The following is a 16,011-nucleotide window of genomic DNA, read 5'->3' as shown; positions in this document are numbered from 1 at the left end:
GGAATTTTATTCCACGAGGTTACCAAAATGTTAAGAAAATGTAGTTCGTTTATTAGCTGTTTGCAGACTGTCGAAAGTTTTATCTAATCATAGCAAAACGATCGAACGTCTATGGTTCGACTAATTATAAATTTTAATTCAATTATTTTTTATAATCAACAAAATTGATTAATGATCCAGGGGTTTTTTGAGTTTCTAATTTATTGATCGTTTGAAAGCAGATCGTATTGCGCCTATTTTAGAATTGGAGGCAAGTCCAATGGTATTTTCTTTTGTGAGGAATATTGCCGACTTTCGATGTCTATATTCGAAACATAGCTCACTTCTGCTGTGAAGAGTGCGGAGTGTGAAATTGAGCCTTTTCTACTTTGGGTTAAACCAGAGGCCAACATTAAAATGGGTATATGTAGCTCTCCTTTAATCAGGATGTGTTTTGTTACCCTTTGTAAGAAAGTGGACACCAAAATCGTTTGATAAGGGTCACTGGATCATCGTCATCAACGGCGCAACAATTGGTATCCGGTCTAGGCCTGCCTTAATAAAGGACTCCAGACATCCCGATTTCACGCTGAGGTTCACCAATTCGACATCCCTAAAAGTTGTCACCGGATGCTGGGGTAAAGTACTTCGCCCATATTACGCAGTTTTCTTTCATATCACGCAGTTCAAAGGCGACCGCTTCGTCGGCTTCTTGAGATAGTGCAGCGCAGTGGACATCTAGCAATACAACTGTTGCCCCTTCTCAATGTTAGCGTCCTCTTCTGCCACTTGAGTCTTTTAATTTGAGCGTGAGAAGTAGGTCGTAATAGGTCTCAGAAGCTTGGAACATGGTGGAAAGGTTCTACGGCTTTTTTGCTTGTCATTAATAACTTGAAATAAAAGAAAAAGTACTGACGGTTTCGTCGAGGACAGATGCAACTCATTAGACGCTGCCTCACCTCTTTCTCTGGTAATCGCTTCATTTATATAAAATCGCCAACACGTAATGGTATCAAGTGAAATCCGTCATAAGTTCAAACCTAAATCAAGCCGAAGTGAATTTTCCGTTGAGGATGATGGGAGTCCTGAGTCCGCATCCACTTGGTGACGGACCGGACCACCATCTGTCATTATTTTTGGTCACACTGCTCCCAGGGCAGAGATGAGGCAGCGTCTGATGAGTTGCCTCTGCCCTGGACGAAACCGTCAGTCAACTATTTCTTTTTTTGGAAATCTTGGCCGTTTAACCCAAAAAAGAGGAGTCCGTCCACTACAAAGAAGGAAGTAAGTTGCTTCCCAAGTAGTGGGTACTTAAAATAAATTAATAAATTGCGGGATGGTCAAATGACTACCTGAGTTTGGCAAAGTTAACTAAGAACATTTCAGCCCCTCTGATGTCATTCACATAACGGCAAGGAGAGACAATTCCAAAAAGTTTGGACGGCACAATTTTTCAGCCTCCAGCTGTCAAGACCCGTGGTGGTATAGGGTGGAATAAAAATGAGATTTAGGCTATACTTGTTCCAGCAGAAGACGCATGTAACCCAAAATTCGAAAAAAGGTCGAATACACGTGGAGCCTTGCCGGGAGCACAATTGAGAAACCAACACACCAATACGAAGTTGGGAACTGGAATGGACTAGCTTCCACATCATCATCATCAACGACGCAAGAACCGGTATCCGGTCTAGGCCTGCCTTAATAAGGAACTCCAGACATCCCGGTTTTGCGCCGAGGTCCATCAATTCAATATCCCAAAAAGCTGTCTGTCGTCCTGACCTCCGCCATCGCTCCATCTCAGATATGGTCTGCCTGATCTTCTTTTCCTACCATAGATATTGCCCTTATAGACTTTCCGGGTGGGATCATCCTCATGCATACGGATTAAGTGACCCGCCCACCGTAACTTATTGAGCCGGATTTTATCCACAACCTGACGGTCATGGTATCGCTCATAGATTTCGCCGTTATGTAGGCTACGGAATCGTCCATTCTCATGTAGGGTGTCAAAAATTCTTCAGAGGATTCTTGTTTTGAACGCGGCCAAGAGTTCACAATTCTTCTTGCTAAGTCCCCAAGTCTCCGAGGAATACATGAGGACTGGCAAGATCATTGTCTTGTAGAGTGAGGGCTTTGACCCTATGGTGAGACGTTTCGAGCGGAACAGTTTTTGTAAGCTGAAATAGGCTCTGTTCGCTGACAACAACCGTGTGCGGATTTCATCATAGTAGCTGTTATTGGTTGTGATTTTGGAACCTAGATAGGAGAAATTATCAACGGTCTCAAAGTTGTATTCTCCTATCCTTATTCTTCCTGTTTGACCAGTGCAGTTTGATGTTGTTGGTTGGTTCGTTTTCGGTGCTAACGTTGCCACCATATACTTTGTCTTGCTTCCATTGATGTGCAGCCCAAGATTTCGTGCGAATTACCGCCCGCTCGATCTGGATGAAGGCAGTTTGTACGTCTCGGGTGGTTCTTCCCATGATGTCGATATCGTCAGCATAGGCCAGTAGTTGTGTGGACTTAAAGAGGATCGTACCTCTTGCAATTACCTCAGCATCACGGATGACTTTCTTGAGGGCCAGGTTAAAGAGAACGCATGATGGGGCAATTGTCGTAGACCATTGTTGATGTCGAATGGTCTTGAGAGTGATCCTGTTGCTTTCATCTGGCCTCGCACATTGGTGAGGGTCAGTTTAGTCAGTCTTATTAGTTTCGTCGAGAGACCGAATTCTCTCATGGCCGTGTACAGTTTTACCCGGGCTATGCTATCATAGACGACTTTAAAGTAGATGAATAGATGGTGCAACTGGAGCAACAACAGTTTTTCCATCGCTTGCCGCAGAGACAAAATCTGATCTGTTGCTGATTTGCCTGGAGTGAAGCCTCTTTGGAATAGGCGAATGATGTTCTGGGCGTATGGGGCTATCCGGCCTAGCAAAATAGCGGAGAATATCTTATAGATGGTACTCAGCAACGTGATTCTTCTATAATTGCTGCACTGTGTGATATCTCCCTTTTTATGTATGAGACAGATAATGCCTCGTTGCCAATCGTCAGACATTGCTTCGCCGTCCCATACCTTGAGCACAAGTTTATGAACCACTTGGTGTAACTGGTCGCCTCCATATTTAACCAATTCGGCTATAATTCCATCGGCTCCTGGCGACTTATGATTTTTTAGCCGATGAATTGCACGGACTGTTTCTCCTAAACTTGGTGGTGGCGGTATTTGTCCGTCGTCTTCAGTTGGCAGGACTTCCAACTCGCCGATGTTCTGGTTGTTCAGTAGCTCATCAAAGTACTCAATCCATCGCCCCAATATGCAATTCTGTCGGAAATCAGATTTGCCTCTTTGTTTCGGCAGGATGAGCATCGAGGTGTATAAGACTTCATCCTGCTGACTTTTTGGTAAAACTTATTTATTTATTTATTTATTTGATGAGGACAATACACAGAAAGCAAATTTCTTATTACATATTGTTCTCAGAGGGAGGAGCAAGTAAATGGCATATTTTGCGCTTAAAGCTAGAGAGGGACATAGAGTCAAAAGAACCAAGCTGTAGGGCATTGTAGGGCCGGCAAAACCTCGGGATCGGAGAGTGAAAGTAAATCTCGAGCTCGGCGAAGGGTACATAAAATATGTCCGCATTACGTGTGTTATGAGACGAGACGATATGGAAAGTAATATCCGAGTTGGCGGAGCAGTCCATCAGACCATTGCAGAGTTTGAAAAGAGTACACATATCAAGGAAGATACGGCGTTGCTGTAGGGAGGGGAGATTGAGGGTGCGGAGTCGTGACGGATAATCAACCCGTGGAAGGTTCTTTTTATAAAAGAGGGGACCGGGTGAATTTGCGTTGTACAGCTTCAAGAGCGCGGCCGTCACGGATGCGGTAGGGGGAATTGCGGAAGGGAATAGCGCATCCAGTGGCATTTGTTGACATTCAGTGTTAGCTTGTTGACTGAACACCAGCGGACTAAATTATCAAGGTTGGATTGTAAGAGAGCACAGTCCAATGGAGACGAAACAGAGGCAAACAATTTAAGGTCGTCTGCGTAAAGCAAATACGGATAGGTGAGAATGGAGGCGAGGTCATTGATAAAAAACAGGAAGAGTATGGGGCCAAGTGTAGACCCTTGGGAAACACCAGAGGAAGGAGAGAAGGAACCAGATGAGTGACCATGAAAAGAAACTTTGCAGGAACGGTATGAGAGATAGGAGGAAAGCCAGGAGATGATTGAGGGAGGGAAGTCTAGCGAAGAAAGTTTAGCGAGGAGAATGTTATGGTCGACGGTGTCAAAGGCTTTGGAGAAGTCAGTATAAACAGCATGTACCTCACCATGTACGTGAATTCTAGCGTTTAGCAACAAAGTTGGTAAAGACCAGAAGATTTGAAGCCGTTGATCTATGTTTCACGACACCATGCTGCTCTTTGACAATGATGTGACCGAAGTGCGCGGTCAACCAGTCGTTGACGTATCTTTCTAGGATTTTGGAGCAAGAGGAGAGAAGAGAAATGAGGCGGTAGTTCACAGCAAGGGAAGGGTCTCCGCTCTTGAGGATAGGAATGCTGAGGGCCTCTTTCCAGAGACGGGGAAAGTAGCATTCGTCTAGACTTTAGATTATACACAGGGGGAGGGAAATGTTTTTTCTACAGTTAGGAAGCCCATCGGGGCCAGGTCCGACATTGGGGTCAAGGTTACCAATGAGGAACTCAACCAAGGAAGGCGTAAGGAGAGGAATGGCTAGTGATTCGGAGGAGTCTGTGGTTATGAAAGGTGTAGAGGGTGAAGGGCTCGAGGGAGAAAACACTGAAGAGAAGTAGGTGCAGAGAAGGTCGCAGGATTGTTGTGGGGAGTTGGCAGTGGAGTCAGCGAAGCTGATAGAAGAAGAGGCAGATTGAGTTCGATTACGAGAGTTGCAAGCGTGAGACCAAAAGGGTTTTAAGTTACCGCGGGCAAGGGCGGCTTCGACGCTCAATAGGTACCTTTTACGCGCTTTTCTGACCATTGACTTCACAGTAGAACGTATAGCCTTAAAGTGAACAAGGACGGCGTCATTTTTAGAAGCCCGAAACTTCTTCCGCAGTGTATATTTCAAGCGAATGTTAATATGAAGTTCCGTTGTGAACCAAGTTGGGTACGAACGTAGGCAGGGAGGGGAAGAAGGGACATAACAGGAGAGGAGATCAGAGAGGATATTGTCGAAGGTGTTAAGAGCTTGGTCACACGATGAATTACTTAATATATGTATCCAGTTGAAAGACGCTAAGGCTGAGCTCAGACCGTCAAAATTGGCTTTGTGGAAGTTGAACTTAGTGGGTTTACGCTTGGTTTTGGGTTTTGAACGAGGGAGCTCCGCTTCAAATTCAACCGCGGGATGGTGAGCGTTGGTTTTTACATACGGGGATGTGCCAGGAAATAAAGAGAGCTGGCGCTCGGGGAGGTTGGAAAGGAAGAGATCGAGAGTGCGGCCCAAGGAGTTTTTGGTGGTATTGAAATTCAGGGCAGAGCAAGTATACATAAAGGAAGAAAGTGGGAGGGAAGAATGGGAGAGGTTGTTGGAAGGAATTGGAAGGCTAGGTCCCTGTCACAGCGGAAAGTGGAGTACCCTTCGGGGAGCTCGGAGTATAATATGGCATCGTCTAGCCAGGTTTCGGAGATACAGATGGCATGGTTTTGCTGAAACAACGTGGTGCGGTTACTCCCTGTACTTTTCTAGTTCACAGACTTGTCGGTTCTCCCAGGCTTCCTTTTTCCGTCTGTGAAGTCGCTTCTTCGCTCGACGGAGTTCGTGATAGGTCTCTGCGCGTGCTCGCGTTCTTTGAGAATGCAACATTACTCGGTATGCAGCATTCTTCCGTTCCGTTGCTGGCTTACATTCATCGTCAAACCAGCCGTTCCGAATCCTTTTGCGGCTGGGGCCAAGTATGTTTGTGGCCGGATCAATGATAACGTTCTTCAGGTGATTGTGAAGATCATTTGTTGATGATTCATCTCCAGAAACTCTGTTGACTGCAGTTATTGTGGCATCCATTTCCCTCTTATAGGTGTCGCGGAGGGTTGCGTTGGGGATGGCTTCATTGTTAACTCTCACCTGATTGTCAGAGGGGATTCTGGGTGGTGTTGTTATTCGAGCTTGGAGCACCATGCCTACAAGATAGTGATCCCAGTCTATATTGGCCCCCCTATATGTTCTGACATTCATCAAGGCTGAGAGGTGGCGGCGTTCGATCAACACGTGGTCGATTTGGTTGAAATTGGTCCCATTTGGAGGGGCCCATGTATGTTTGTGGACCGCTTTCTGCGCAAACCAGGTGCTTTCAACAACCATTTCGTGTGACACTGGTGCAGGGTAATCCGTTATCATTTGTATTTTGGTGTAAGCTATGGGAGCTAGCGTATCGCCTGAATACGGGCTCCTTCCCTACTTGGCTATTAAGATCCCCAAGTATGATTTTGATATCATATCTGTAACAGGCTTCGAGGGTTCGTTCTACTGTCTCGTGGAAGGTATCCTTCTCCATTTCCACTACTCTATTTTAAACGAAAAATGTTTGTGTCTTTTCTATGATATTTATCCAAGATAGAACATCAACTATCAGACCGTGTCTCATGTCACGAATTACCCCGAAACCGGTGCAAATCATGACAGAGGTCGGGGTAATTCGTGACACTGTATTTAATTAATTGTTATACCCAAATCTAGCATGTTGCAATGACTTTATAAATTTTATTAGAATTTTACAATGGTAATGAAATCAAAATGGAAAGAAAAAAATGATTGAGAAGTAGGTGCTTCAGTCATCATGACTGACAGTTACAAACGTTTTTTTTTTAACAAAAAATGTTTTAGTCAATATCAGATATGTTGCAGACAACTTTTTTTGGGCGTCCACGTTGTTTGCGAACCGGCTGATTTGCGAAAGGCTCCTTCCTTACATTCTTCTTGGTTTTCTTGGACTTTTTTGCTTCCTCTTCCACCGGTGCATTCATTTCGGTGAAATCAGTCAGAATTGCGGTCTTTCTGCATTTTTTATGACCTTTCTTTCACCCCCTTTTGGAAACGATCGAATGGATCGGAGAACCTGGGAGAGAGGAATGTCATCGTTGATCAGGTTCGACTCCGAGGTAAAACCTTTGCGGTTTATAATTCTATAGGGAGTCTGTATGGTGGTAAGACCAGTTTCGTCCATATTGTAGATGGATCGTGAAGGATAGATTTGGGAAAAATTCAATGACGGTCACTCTATTAAAAGCGGAGGCTTGGGAAAGATTCATAGCTTGGATTTTATGTATGGAAAAATTATGGTGCCGGTTAAAAAAATTGGAAAACCAATCTTCTCCGGCAATTTCTTGCTCTGTCCAAGAATTTGGTAAGTCCAAATTCAGTTGTCTCGGATACTTGGAGGCTAATTTTCGAATTTCCTTTGGTGATAGTCCGAAATAAATATCAGATGCATGCAAAATGTAATCAACCAACGCTCGTTCCTGATCTTGAATTGAATATCTGAAATATATTAAAAATTATTTTCTTTTTACAAATTTTGAAATTGTTTAATTTCTTTAAAATCGTTATATTTCATTATTTCAAAAATCACCGACGTCAATGCTGATGAAACGATTGTTACATTTCCAGGATCAGCAGCGTCACAGTGACGGCTTAATGACATTCAGCCAACGCCAAACTCCTTCGTGGCATTTCTTACAGAGACCCCATCATTCACTACTGCGCGAATGGCATTTTTTAATTTGTTTACATCCACAGCAGCGGTCTTCTGGACATAATTTCGCACCATTAGAATCTAGACATGATTAATTTTGGATTTATTTTAGAATTGACGAAAGACAGGACAGGATTTTTTCTAGATGTTTAGTTGGGGGTTTCTGTGGCGCTTTTTTAAAATCCCATTGCTTAGACATAACGTCACGGCCTTGTTAAAACACGGATTAACTGTGTAATCAGAGCCCCGCTGTGACAAGGACAACGATACCAATCAATACTGAGAGCATGGGTCAGCATTCATACTGGTGGATGCGAGGCCTACTTAAATCTCTACCGAACTAAGGAGTACGGCACCCGAGTTGAAAAGCAACTCCATGTTTGAGACCCGAAGGCCTCTTGTCCGCTTGGACGTAACTAGGGGTACCGCTAACAGTCGGGCTGAAAGTACAGGAAACAGAAATTCTCCTGAGACATTCACTTTCAGAGATCGAAGCCATTTCAGATGAGTCTCCGAGTAGAGTCGGGTTTGACGACTAAATATAAAATATATCTTGCATCACGATCAGCAAGTCAGAACTGACTATGCATTCCCTAGAGCCAGCACATGGAGGTTTTTCTCGATCATTTGATTTTGGTTCGGCCGATTGGGTTGCTGCAACGCGGGGTTAAAATTGGAAAATTAAAAAAAAAATGGTTCATCGCGCATGGACTCGAGAATCCCAGAAAATGGATCAGATCCTCAATCGTTGTTTCTTCTGCCTCAGATGCGTGGGCTTTGGGGGGAATCCTTTTTGTAAAGTTGTATCTCTTCACTAAAGAAGGATTCCTTTGGGATAGTTTGCGTTGACGGATAGTACTGTGGGCATGTAGTATTATAGGGGTGATCTCATTTTATTGTTGTGGTCTCAAGTTTCGAAACGTTCATTTTTGGTTTTCAGCAGCTTCGAAATCTTAACTAATTTTTTTCAAGGGGTGTCTGCCAACAAAGGCAGGCGCAACGAGGTGCTATCAGAAAATTAAAAAAAAGAAAGTGTAAGATGTTGATTACGAACCTCGTCTCTTTTTCTTGACGGCGCCGGAATTTCCGAGCTGTCGACGGTTAAAATTTTTCATATGATTTACAACTGCACACCGAAATTGAGTAAAGTCAAAATGAGGATTTTGATACATCTTATAATCGATCACTGTCCTCGACAGAAATATCTGAAAACAATGGGGTTCTATAAAGGATTTCAGTAAGACGTACAATAAGCTAACAGCCTGTATTTGACAAAAATTACACTCACCTAACTATTTAGGTTTAAGCTAGTCGTCTCTCTTGATGCCGGCATGGTGCTGGAAGTTTTTTTGCATGCGCAGCTACACAGTTCAGAGATGAGTCGGTCAGGCAGTTGCTGAACTTAGTAATAACAAACCCTCGCCAATTGCACATTCGGTACAATAATTACCCTGAATTTGGGCCCATAGTGTCCTTATTCCTGACAGTCCGTTGTCCTGATAAGAGGGTATTTGCGTCGCTAACTAACCTACCCTTGAATGTGAAATCTTTGGAAAAATTTCGACTCTGCTTCAAAAGTTCATGGAGATTTGCTTTCCAAATAGCACAGCCATCTCGCTACCAGACTTTCTACTGTATTACAAGATTCGTAAAACAGGTTCTGTCTTCGAGCGATAACGCAGACTTATCAACTTATTTTATTTATAAATTCCCCGTACTTTGTGATCATACGGCTCTTGCCTGTATCGATGTTTCTATATTTTAATCATTAATTAATTATTCTCTTTCTTTGCAGTGACTGGAGTTCTTCTCAAACATCTGGACCAAATTTCACTGTATGGTCTTCCCATCTATGCACTAGCACTGTCGACGATGTCATGGAGGGCATTAGCTCGAATTAGAAAAATAGACGAACGCTCACTATTATTAACTAGGATTCTTTGCGGCATTGGTAGTGTTCTATTCGTTATATCAGACAGCATAATTGCGTTCAATAAATTTTATGTGACCATTCCAAATTCAGGTGTAAGTATCTTTTTGTCAATATTTTTTTATTTGTGAAGTAACTTAAGTAACTTCAGATTTCATCTTTTGCTGCTGATCAAAATGTTTCCAGAATTTATTAAAAAAATATAGAATACAAGATTATTCATCAAATTCGATATTGTCCCTTCAAAGTTCTCTCCCTTCGCCTATAACGCATTTACACCAGTGCACGCTCCAATCCTTTCATCATTTTTTTAAAGTTTTGTGAAAAACATGCATTGAAGTACTTTACATAAGGAACACATGAAGCCATGTCTTGTTCTTCTTCCAAGAATAAGACTGAAATCCTTGTAGTCTTCTTGGCAGGCTGCCTAGATTGCGTGTCCTGTGCAATATGCATATTTCCAACTCGAATTTTTTTTAGTAAAGTAAAAAGGAAAAGATTCAAATTTTTAGGTTTGATTATTTATTTTAATAATATTGTGCATATACACATACATATATATATGCTATTTGCCGTTTAAACTGGTTTGGCATCAAATCTTCTAATCACCTTAATTTTTTCTTTCTAATTACAGTATTATATTATGATAACGTACTATATAGCTCAGCTTGGTATTACTCTAAGTACGCTGCCATCACCCGGTCAAGATGCTAAAATGCTAATTTGTGATGCTCAACCACCAGAAAACACTGAGTCTGATGGTCGATTCGTAGCCAAAAGTTCTAGACTTACCGATTAAACATAGAAAGTAGAAAATGAGTCTTAAGAATTAACGAAAAAAAGTTAGGCCAAATAATATTCTCAGTGTAAAGTACTTCCAGAACAGAAAACTGCATTATAATATAACGTGTTCAAATAGATGTTAAGAATGAATAAAGAAAATTTTAGGAACGTTTTAATTGATTTGTTTGTTTTATTTAATCAATCGATGGAAATGATTTCATTTACATCATTTTGTGATCTGTACGAAGACTTATGAGCATTGCTTTAAGTATGGTGTGTTTTAAGCCTGGAAAACTCAACTCTTTGGTTGGTGTCTTCGATGCTATAAAGCTTGATAATTTTTTTCATGGTTGCCGCATAAGGTAAAAATCACAAGTCATTCGATGTGTTAAATGGTGCATTGCTGGAGGTGTCAAATTATTATCTCTGGAAGAAAGTATAACGAAGTTTTTTTTTTATCTAAGCTTTAATATGGATTATTGCAATGGTACTTTAAACTTACAAACCTGTAAAGTTGATAGAAGTTGCTCCAGTATGTTAGATTTCAAATAACATGTAAAAATGATGAGCTTAATTACGGAAAATTTATGAATATTACGCATTAAATGGGAGAAAACGTAGTCAGGATATGGAGTTAATTTACTTAGATACGGTAATTTTAAATGGAAAACTTAATGCGCCAAAACACTAGAACTCCCAGATTTAAGTAACTTTGCTCCATATTAAGACCACGTTTTCTTGCAGTTAATGCGTAAGATTCCTAAATTTTCCGTAATTAAGCTCATCACGTGGCAACTTTGATCGACTTTACAGGTTTGTAAGTTCAAAATACCGTTGCAATAATCGGTATTGAAGTTTGGGTGAAAAATGGATTTTGAAATTTTTTAAAAATTTAAACAGTTATATCTTGGAAGTTATCCATCCATTTAAGAGACATTTTATTTAGTTTCCGAAAATGATATCAGATCTGGGTTTAAATGATTGAGGGAGTGGAATTTGTAATTTTGTTGGGAGGCTCATTTTTTTTGGAAAATATTCACGAAATACGCTATAACTCTGTAACGATAAAAGATAGAGTACCCATTCATACATAAAAAGAATTACAGAATAAATTAAGATGCATGATGACTAACCTAAAGATACCAAATGAAGAGTCTTAGAAATGAATCTTAAAGTCAAAGAATTGTTCCTTAAGCCAGCAATAACCGTTCCCGAGGGCATGGCAGTTATGCGTGAACAGTCCACAGTCCAACCGAGCAATCATTTGAATTCTGGCTGTGTAAAGCTTTGGACATAAAATTCACATGGTGACTAGCCGCTTAAACAATCGGAATTGGCAGGTCAGGCAGACTTCACACACGTTCCGGCTAATTGTTACCTGTGGACTATATGTATAACTTTAGGCTGTGGCATGGATTATAGAACACATGCATCAGTTAAACTGGGGAGGCAGTCGTGCCATCGGTCTAGCTCCTAGGATACGATACCCAGATATCACGGGAATTAGTCGTTAGGCAGGTGAAGTGCTGCAAGAGACGCGCTACCACTTCTCTTCGGGTTTGCTTCCAATGCCAATAATGAGAAGTCTGTAACTCGCGAAGCTACATCGTGTGCAAATTAATTGGACGGCCGTAAAAATAGGAAAGATTTCAATTTGGATTAATAAAAAAGTTATTTTTATTAAAGCTCAGGTAAAAGTGGACGGAATTGAAACTGAGAACAATGGTGGAAAACCTCAACAGAATGGTCACATTATCGAGGCCAAGATGGTCACATTATCAAGGGATGTATCCTGATGGAACTCTAGCCACAACGAGAACAAAGGTCCGAAAACTCTTCGACCAATCGAAATAAACCCCCAACCACCACCAACCAGTTTGCCGCAAACTTGTTTGCACTGATGAAGGGAACAAGTGGTTCCCGAAATATCGGTATTTGCAAGAATAAATACCCACACCAACGAAAAAGAAACAACAAGTTTTTATTATTTCAATTTCTTTGAAGCAGTTGTTTTTGCTCCTCCGAATGGCTTCTTTTAGGCAGTCACACAGTTGCTTGTGTGCCTCCTCTCGACCGTCGCCAGCAGGTTTTCCCCTGAGCCTCTGGCAAAGCCGTCTTGTCCGAAAATATGCGGCTCCCAAACTTGCCATTTCGTTGTTCCACCAGTAGTTGGATTGCCTACTGGGGAACAATCGCCTTCTGAATATCGTATGCCCATCGGGTGATTTCGGTGGCTTTCTGTCTAGCCGTACCATTCGGGGATATGTCAGGGTTTGAGCGCCGCGGAAAACGTGTCCCGTACAAAACCTTTCGCTGTCCAGCCGAGCATACCACCCGACATTCGGGGAGAACTCTTTTTCGAACTCAATTCGCTATTGATTTCCATGCAGATTGCCTAAAGGTCGCTGTGAGTATAACCTTCGCTGACATGCCAAACGACTCTACTGGCTAAAGTGGCACTCACATACGATAGACCCCAGGTTCCTTCCCCGGAAAGTATACGAGGCCCCAACATTCGCCAGTACCACGTCTAGTTCCGCGAAGCTCACTAATTGTGGCCACATCGATGTTTTTCTCGCGGATGGCTTGCGAGAGTAGATCCTGCGCGCCTCGCAGTGGTTGAGGTTGATTTGTATCAACCTCATCTGCGACTTGCGTTAAGGGCTTTCCTGTATTCTGGGCATCTGCTGCTACCTGTAATGTGCCGATGGTCCACCCCTCCTTTCCTTTGCACAGCAGGCAATTTGGGTCTGTTCCACAGTCCTTGCTGATATGGCACTCCCCTCCGCATCTCCGGCATAGCGTCGACCTGTCATCGGCACTGGAACATGCCTTCGCAATATCATTGAAGTCAAGACATCTAAAGCACCGCTTCAGCAATATCTGCTCACTAAGGCGACACGTAATGCAGGATATTTGAACTTTCCCTGCTGCCAACAGTTTGAGTGCTACCTCCACTGGTAGACTGATGATTGCGGTTTGTGTCCCACCGTAGGCTTTTGGTAGCGTCTTTACCGCTGATTCTTGAAGTTCAATGAGGTCTCCGGTCTCCGCTCTGCTAGCCCTGATTTTCCTGGCTTCCTGTCCCAAAGACTTTCTAATTTATCTCAGGAATTTATTCGCCGTTATATCTTTGGCCCTCTTGAACTCTAGCATATTGATCTCCTTCCTCTCCTCCTCCTCCTCGTTTAATGCGGCCAACATTATTTCCCAAAGTAGTAAGCTCGAGGTCTGCCTTCACAGTCTTGAGAATGTCAGCGGATGATCCTTCGTCACGCTTGAAGATGATGATACCCTCTCGTCGTATCTTCCTCAAATCTTTTTTTTTTGAGAAGCCACCTTTCTCCAGACTTCCACATCTTTCTCTCTTTAGGGGGGTGGGGGGATTCACACCCTCTCCCCGAAGTCGCGGCTACATGAGATCCCCCCAGCTTGAGCAGTCCTTCTTACTTGCTGCACTTTTTTAGAAGTTGAACCCTTTTTTCTCTTAGGGGATTAGCCAGTTGACCGTTCAACCGCTCCCCGGTTTCTCCACTCCCGAGTTTTTGTGGGCGTCACTTGTGTTGCCTGGTTTACTTTTACAATCGATGCCTTCACTCCTCTTTCATCCTGGGCCTTGCCGTACGCGAATCTAATGCCTTGAATCATATCCATTCTACTATGATGGATATTTCCGATTTTTTCACTATACCTTATTTCGCTCAAGTAGTTATCAGGCATTGTTTCCTCCTTCCCGTACCTAGCCACACTCTCCTCTTTGGGAGTAGTATATTCATTAGCGGGGGTCTGTGCCTGTAAAATTGAGGATCTACGAAGAAACGAACTTCTATGGGTCCGTCAATGGAACCAGTTCCACTCCTCCGTGCAGGTACATACCCATAACATATCCGCTGAGCGTTCCCTTATCCGTACGAAGGGACGCGCCTGATAGAAGATTTTGCAACTCCATACAGGGTGTGCCTCTAGGATTTCTTTTCTAGGATATGTGGTCAGTTCTATTCCCTTCCAGCCTAGCAATTTAAGGACTGTGAAATTAAGATAAGATGTTCCACCGTCTCCTCCGTCGTGCAATCTACAAGTATAAGACCTGGTCGAAAGCGTGTGCTGGTGCACACGACTTCGGCAAGGGTGCTTCTCACGAGTGAGCATTTGTTCCGAATGATTTCAGCATTATAGTCAGTTAGATGTCCTTCACCACATACCCACATAGCTAATGGTGGGCTTCCGGTGTCCTTCACTCTTGACTTTCTGTGATTTGTCTTCTCAGATTTGGGTTTAGGCTCGGAAAGGTTCTTTGAATTGAACGCCCTTTTCTGGGTCTATGAGAGCGATACCATAAAAAGATTTCTAAGAAACATTTAATTGATGTTTTCAGGTGTATCTTTGAGTGTAGTTCATTGGAACAATTGAGGATATCACCAATGATGAAGAGATTTCAGATTAACTGTCTTTCATGTGATCATTTCCCAGGAAAAATTTCCATTGATTCAAAGAGCAAATCACAACTGAATTCACTCCTTGTTTTGTAATACGTTTTTCCATTGGAAAGCGAAGGATAATTCAGACAATTGGGTAAACATCCAGACTAAAATTAGAATTCCGTATTCGATCATGTTTTCTACGAAATCCTCTGACCTTTTTCTAATCCAATTTGTGCAGCAAATTGCATTGTTATTCCGATTCCCACAAGTCCTGAATTTCCGAATTTCCACGCCGAAATAATGATTTTATTATCGTTAAATGAACTATGCATGCACTTACTTTAATGGAGTTCATCACCAGAGCCGTGTGTAAACGGAGATTAAGTTGATTAGATAATCGATTACTTCCACAAATGCTGAATTCCATCTCTAGTAAGCCGGGCAGCATCTAAACGTGTCAGAGTTGCTGCTATATGTATCCGGCTAAGTACGTAGGCCACAGAGAGTCCTTGCCTGGTGAAATAGAAGCATTGGCTCAGCACATAATTGAACTACAAACAGCTTTTTGCAATTGGACTTTCAGTGAGTAATTAAAGCGCACTGGACGACATACTGCCACTGGAAAGCATCCTTAATCCTTCTCCCTCCACAACCCACTACCAATCCCACATTCCTCAGCGGGAGAAAGGACGCTGGCCTGCACAAATGGCTCCCTTGGAAGCATATAGAAACAGGATTTAAATATTATTCGCGTTTTTTACTGAAGGAACGTTTTATTTGACCCGAAGACGTGAATTGGAATAATTCTGGACGCTAAGTGAAGCCATGATCAAGTGAGATATTGTTTATGCAAATTACCGGCGAAAATGGAGGATATAAAATTCAATTCAATGCTTCCATTTGGGGGTGCGAAGGGGAGAAGGTAGGGGGGGGGGGGGGGATGAAGGAGAAAATAACTTAATTGAAGTAATTCGACTTCATTATGGAAGATTGGAGGGTGGAGATTTGGAAAATTTGCAAGTAATAATGAAGTTTTGTGAGAAATTACAAAGAAATTGTTCATTTTGGTTTCTAATTTGATGTTCAACATTGAATTATCTTACATTCCAGGTATACTTCAGTGACTAGGACTCTCGAGTTAGGTAGTTCATAATTCACACAGTTGGGAGA

At 42.4% G+C, this 16,011-nt stretch overlaps 1 protein-coding gene across 1 annotated transcript in view; it reads left to right on the top strand.

Moving 5' to 3' along the window:
• LOC119651949 (lysoplasmalogenase-like protein TMEM86A) overlaps positions 1–10,600 on the top strand; it is a 39,296-nt gene extending 28,696 nt beyond the window's left edge. Inside the window, exons 4-5 of the mRNA XM_038055803.1 lie at positions 9,503–9,732; positions 10,272–10,600. Coding sequence (XP_037911731.1) covers positions 9,503–9,732; positions 10,272–10,436 — 395 coding nt within the window. The 3' untranslated portion in view covers positions 10,437–10,600. The remainder of the gene's footprint in view (positions 1–9,502; positions 9,733–10,271) is intronic.
• Positions 10,601–16,011: the final 5,411 nt, after the last annotated feature.

Source organism: Hermetia illucens, chromosome 3, assembly GCF_905115235.1.
Source record: "Hermetia illucens chromosome 3, iHerIll2.2.curated.20191125, whole genome shotgun sequence".
NCBI classification, from domain to species: domain Eukaryota; kingdom Metazoa; phylum Arthropoda; class Insecta; order Diptera; family Stratiomyidae; genus Hermetia; species Hermetia illucens.
This window is presented reverse-complemented; position numbering and strand designations above follow the sequence as displayed.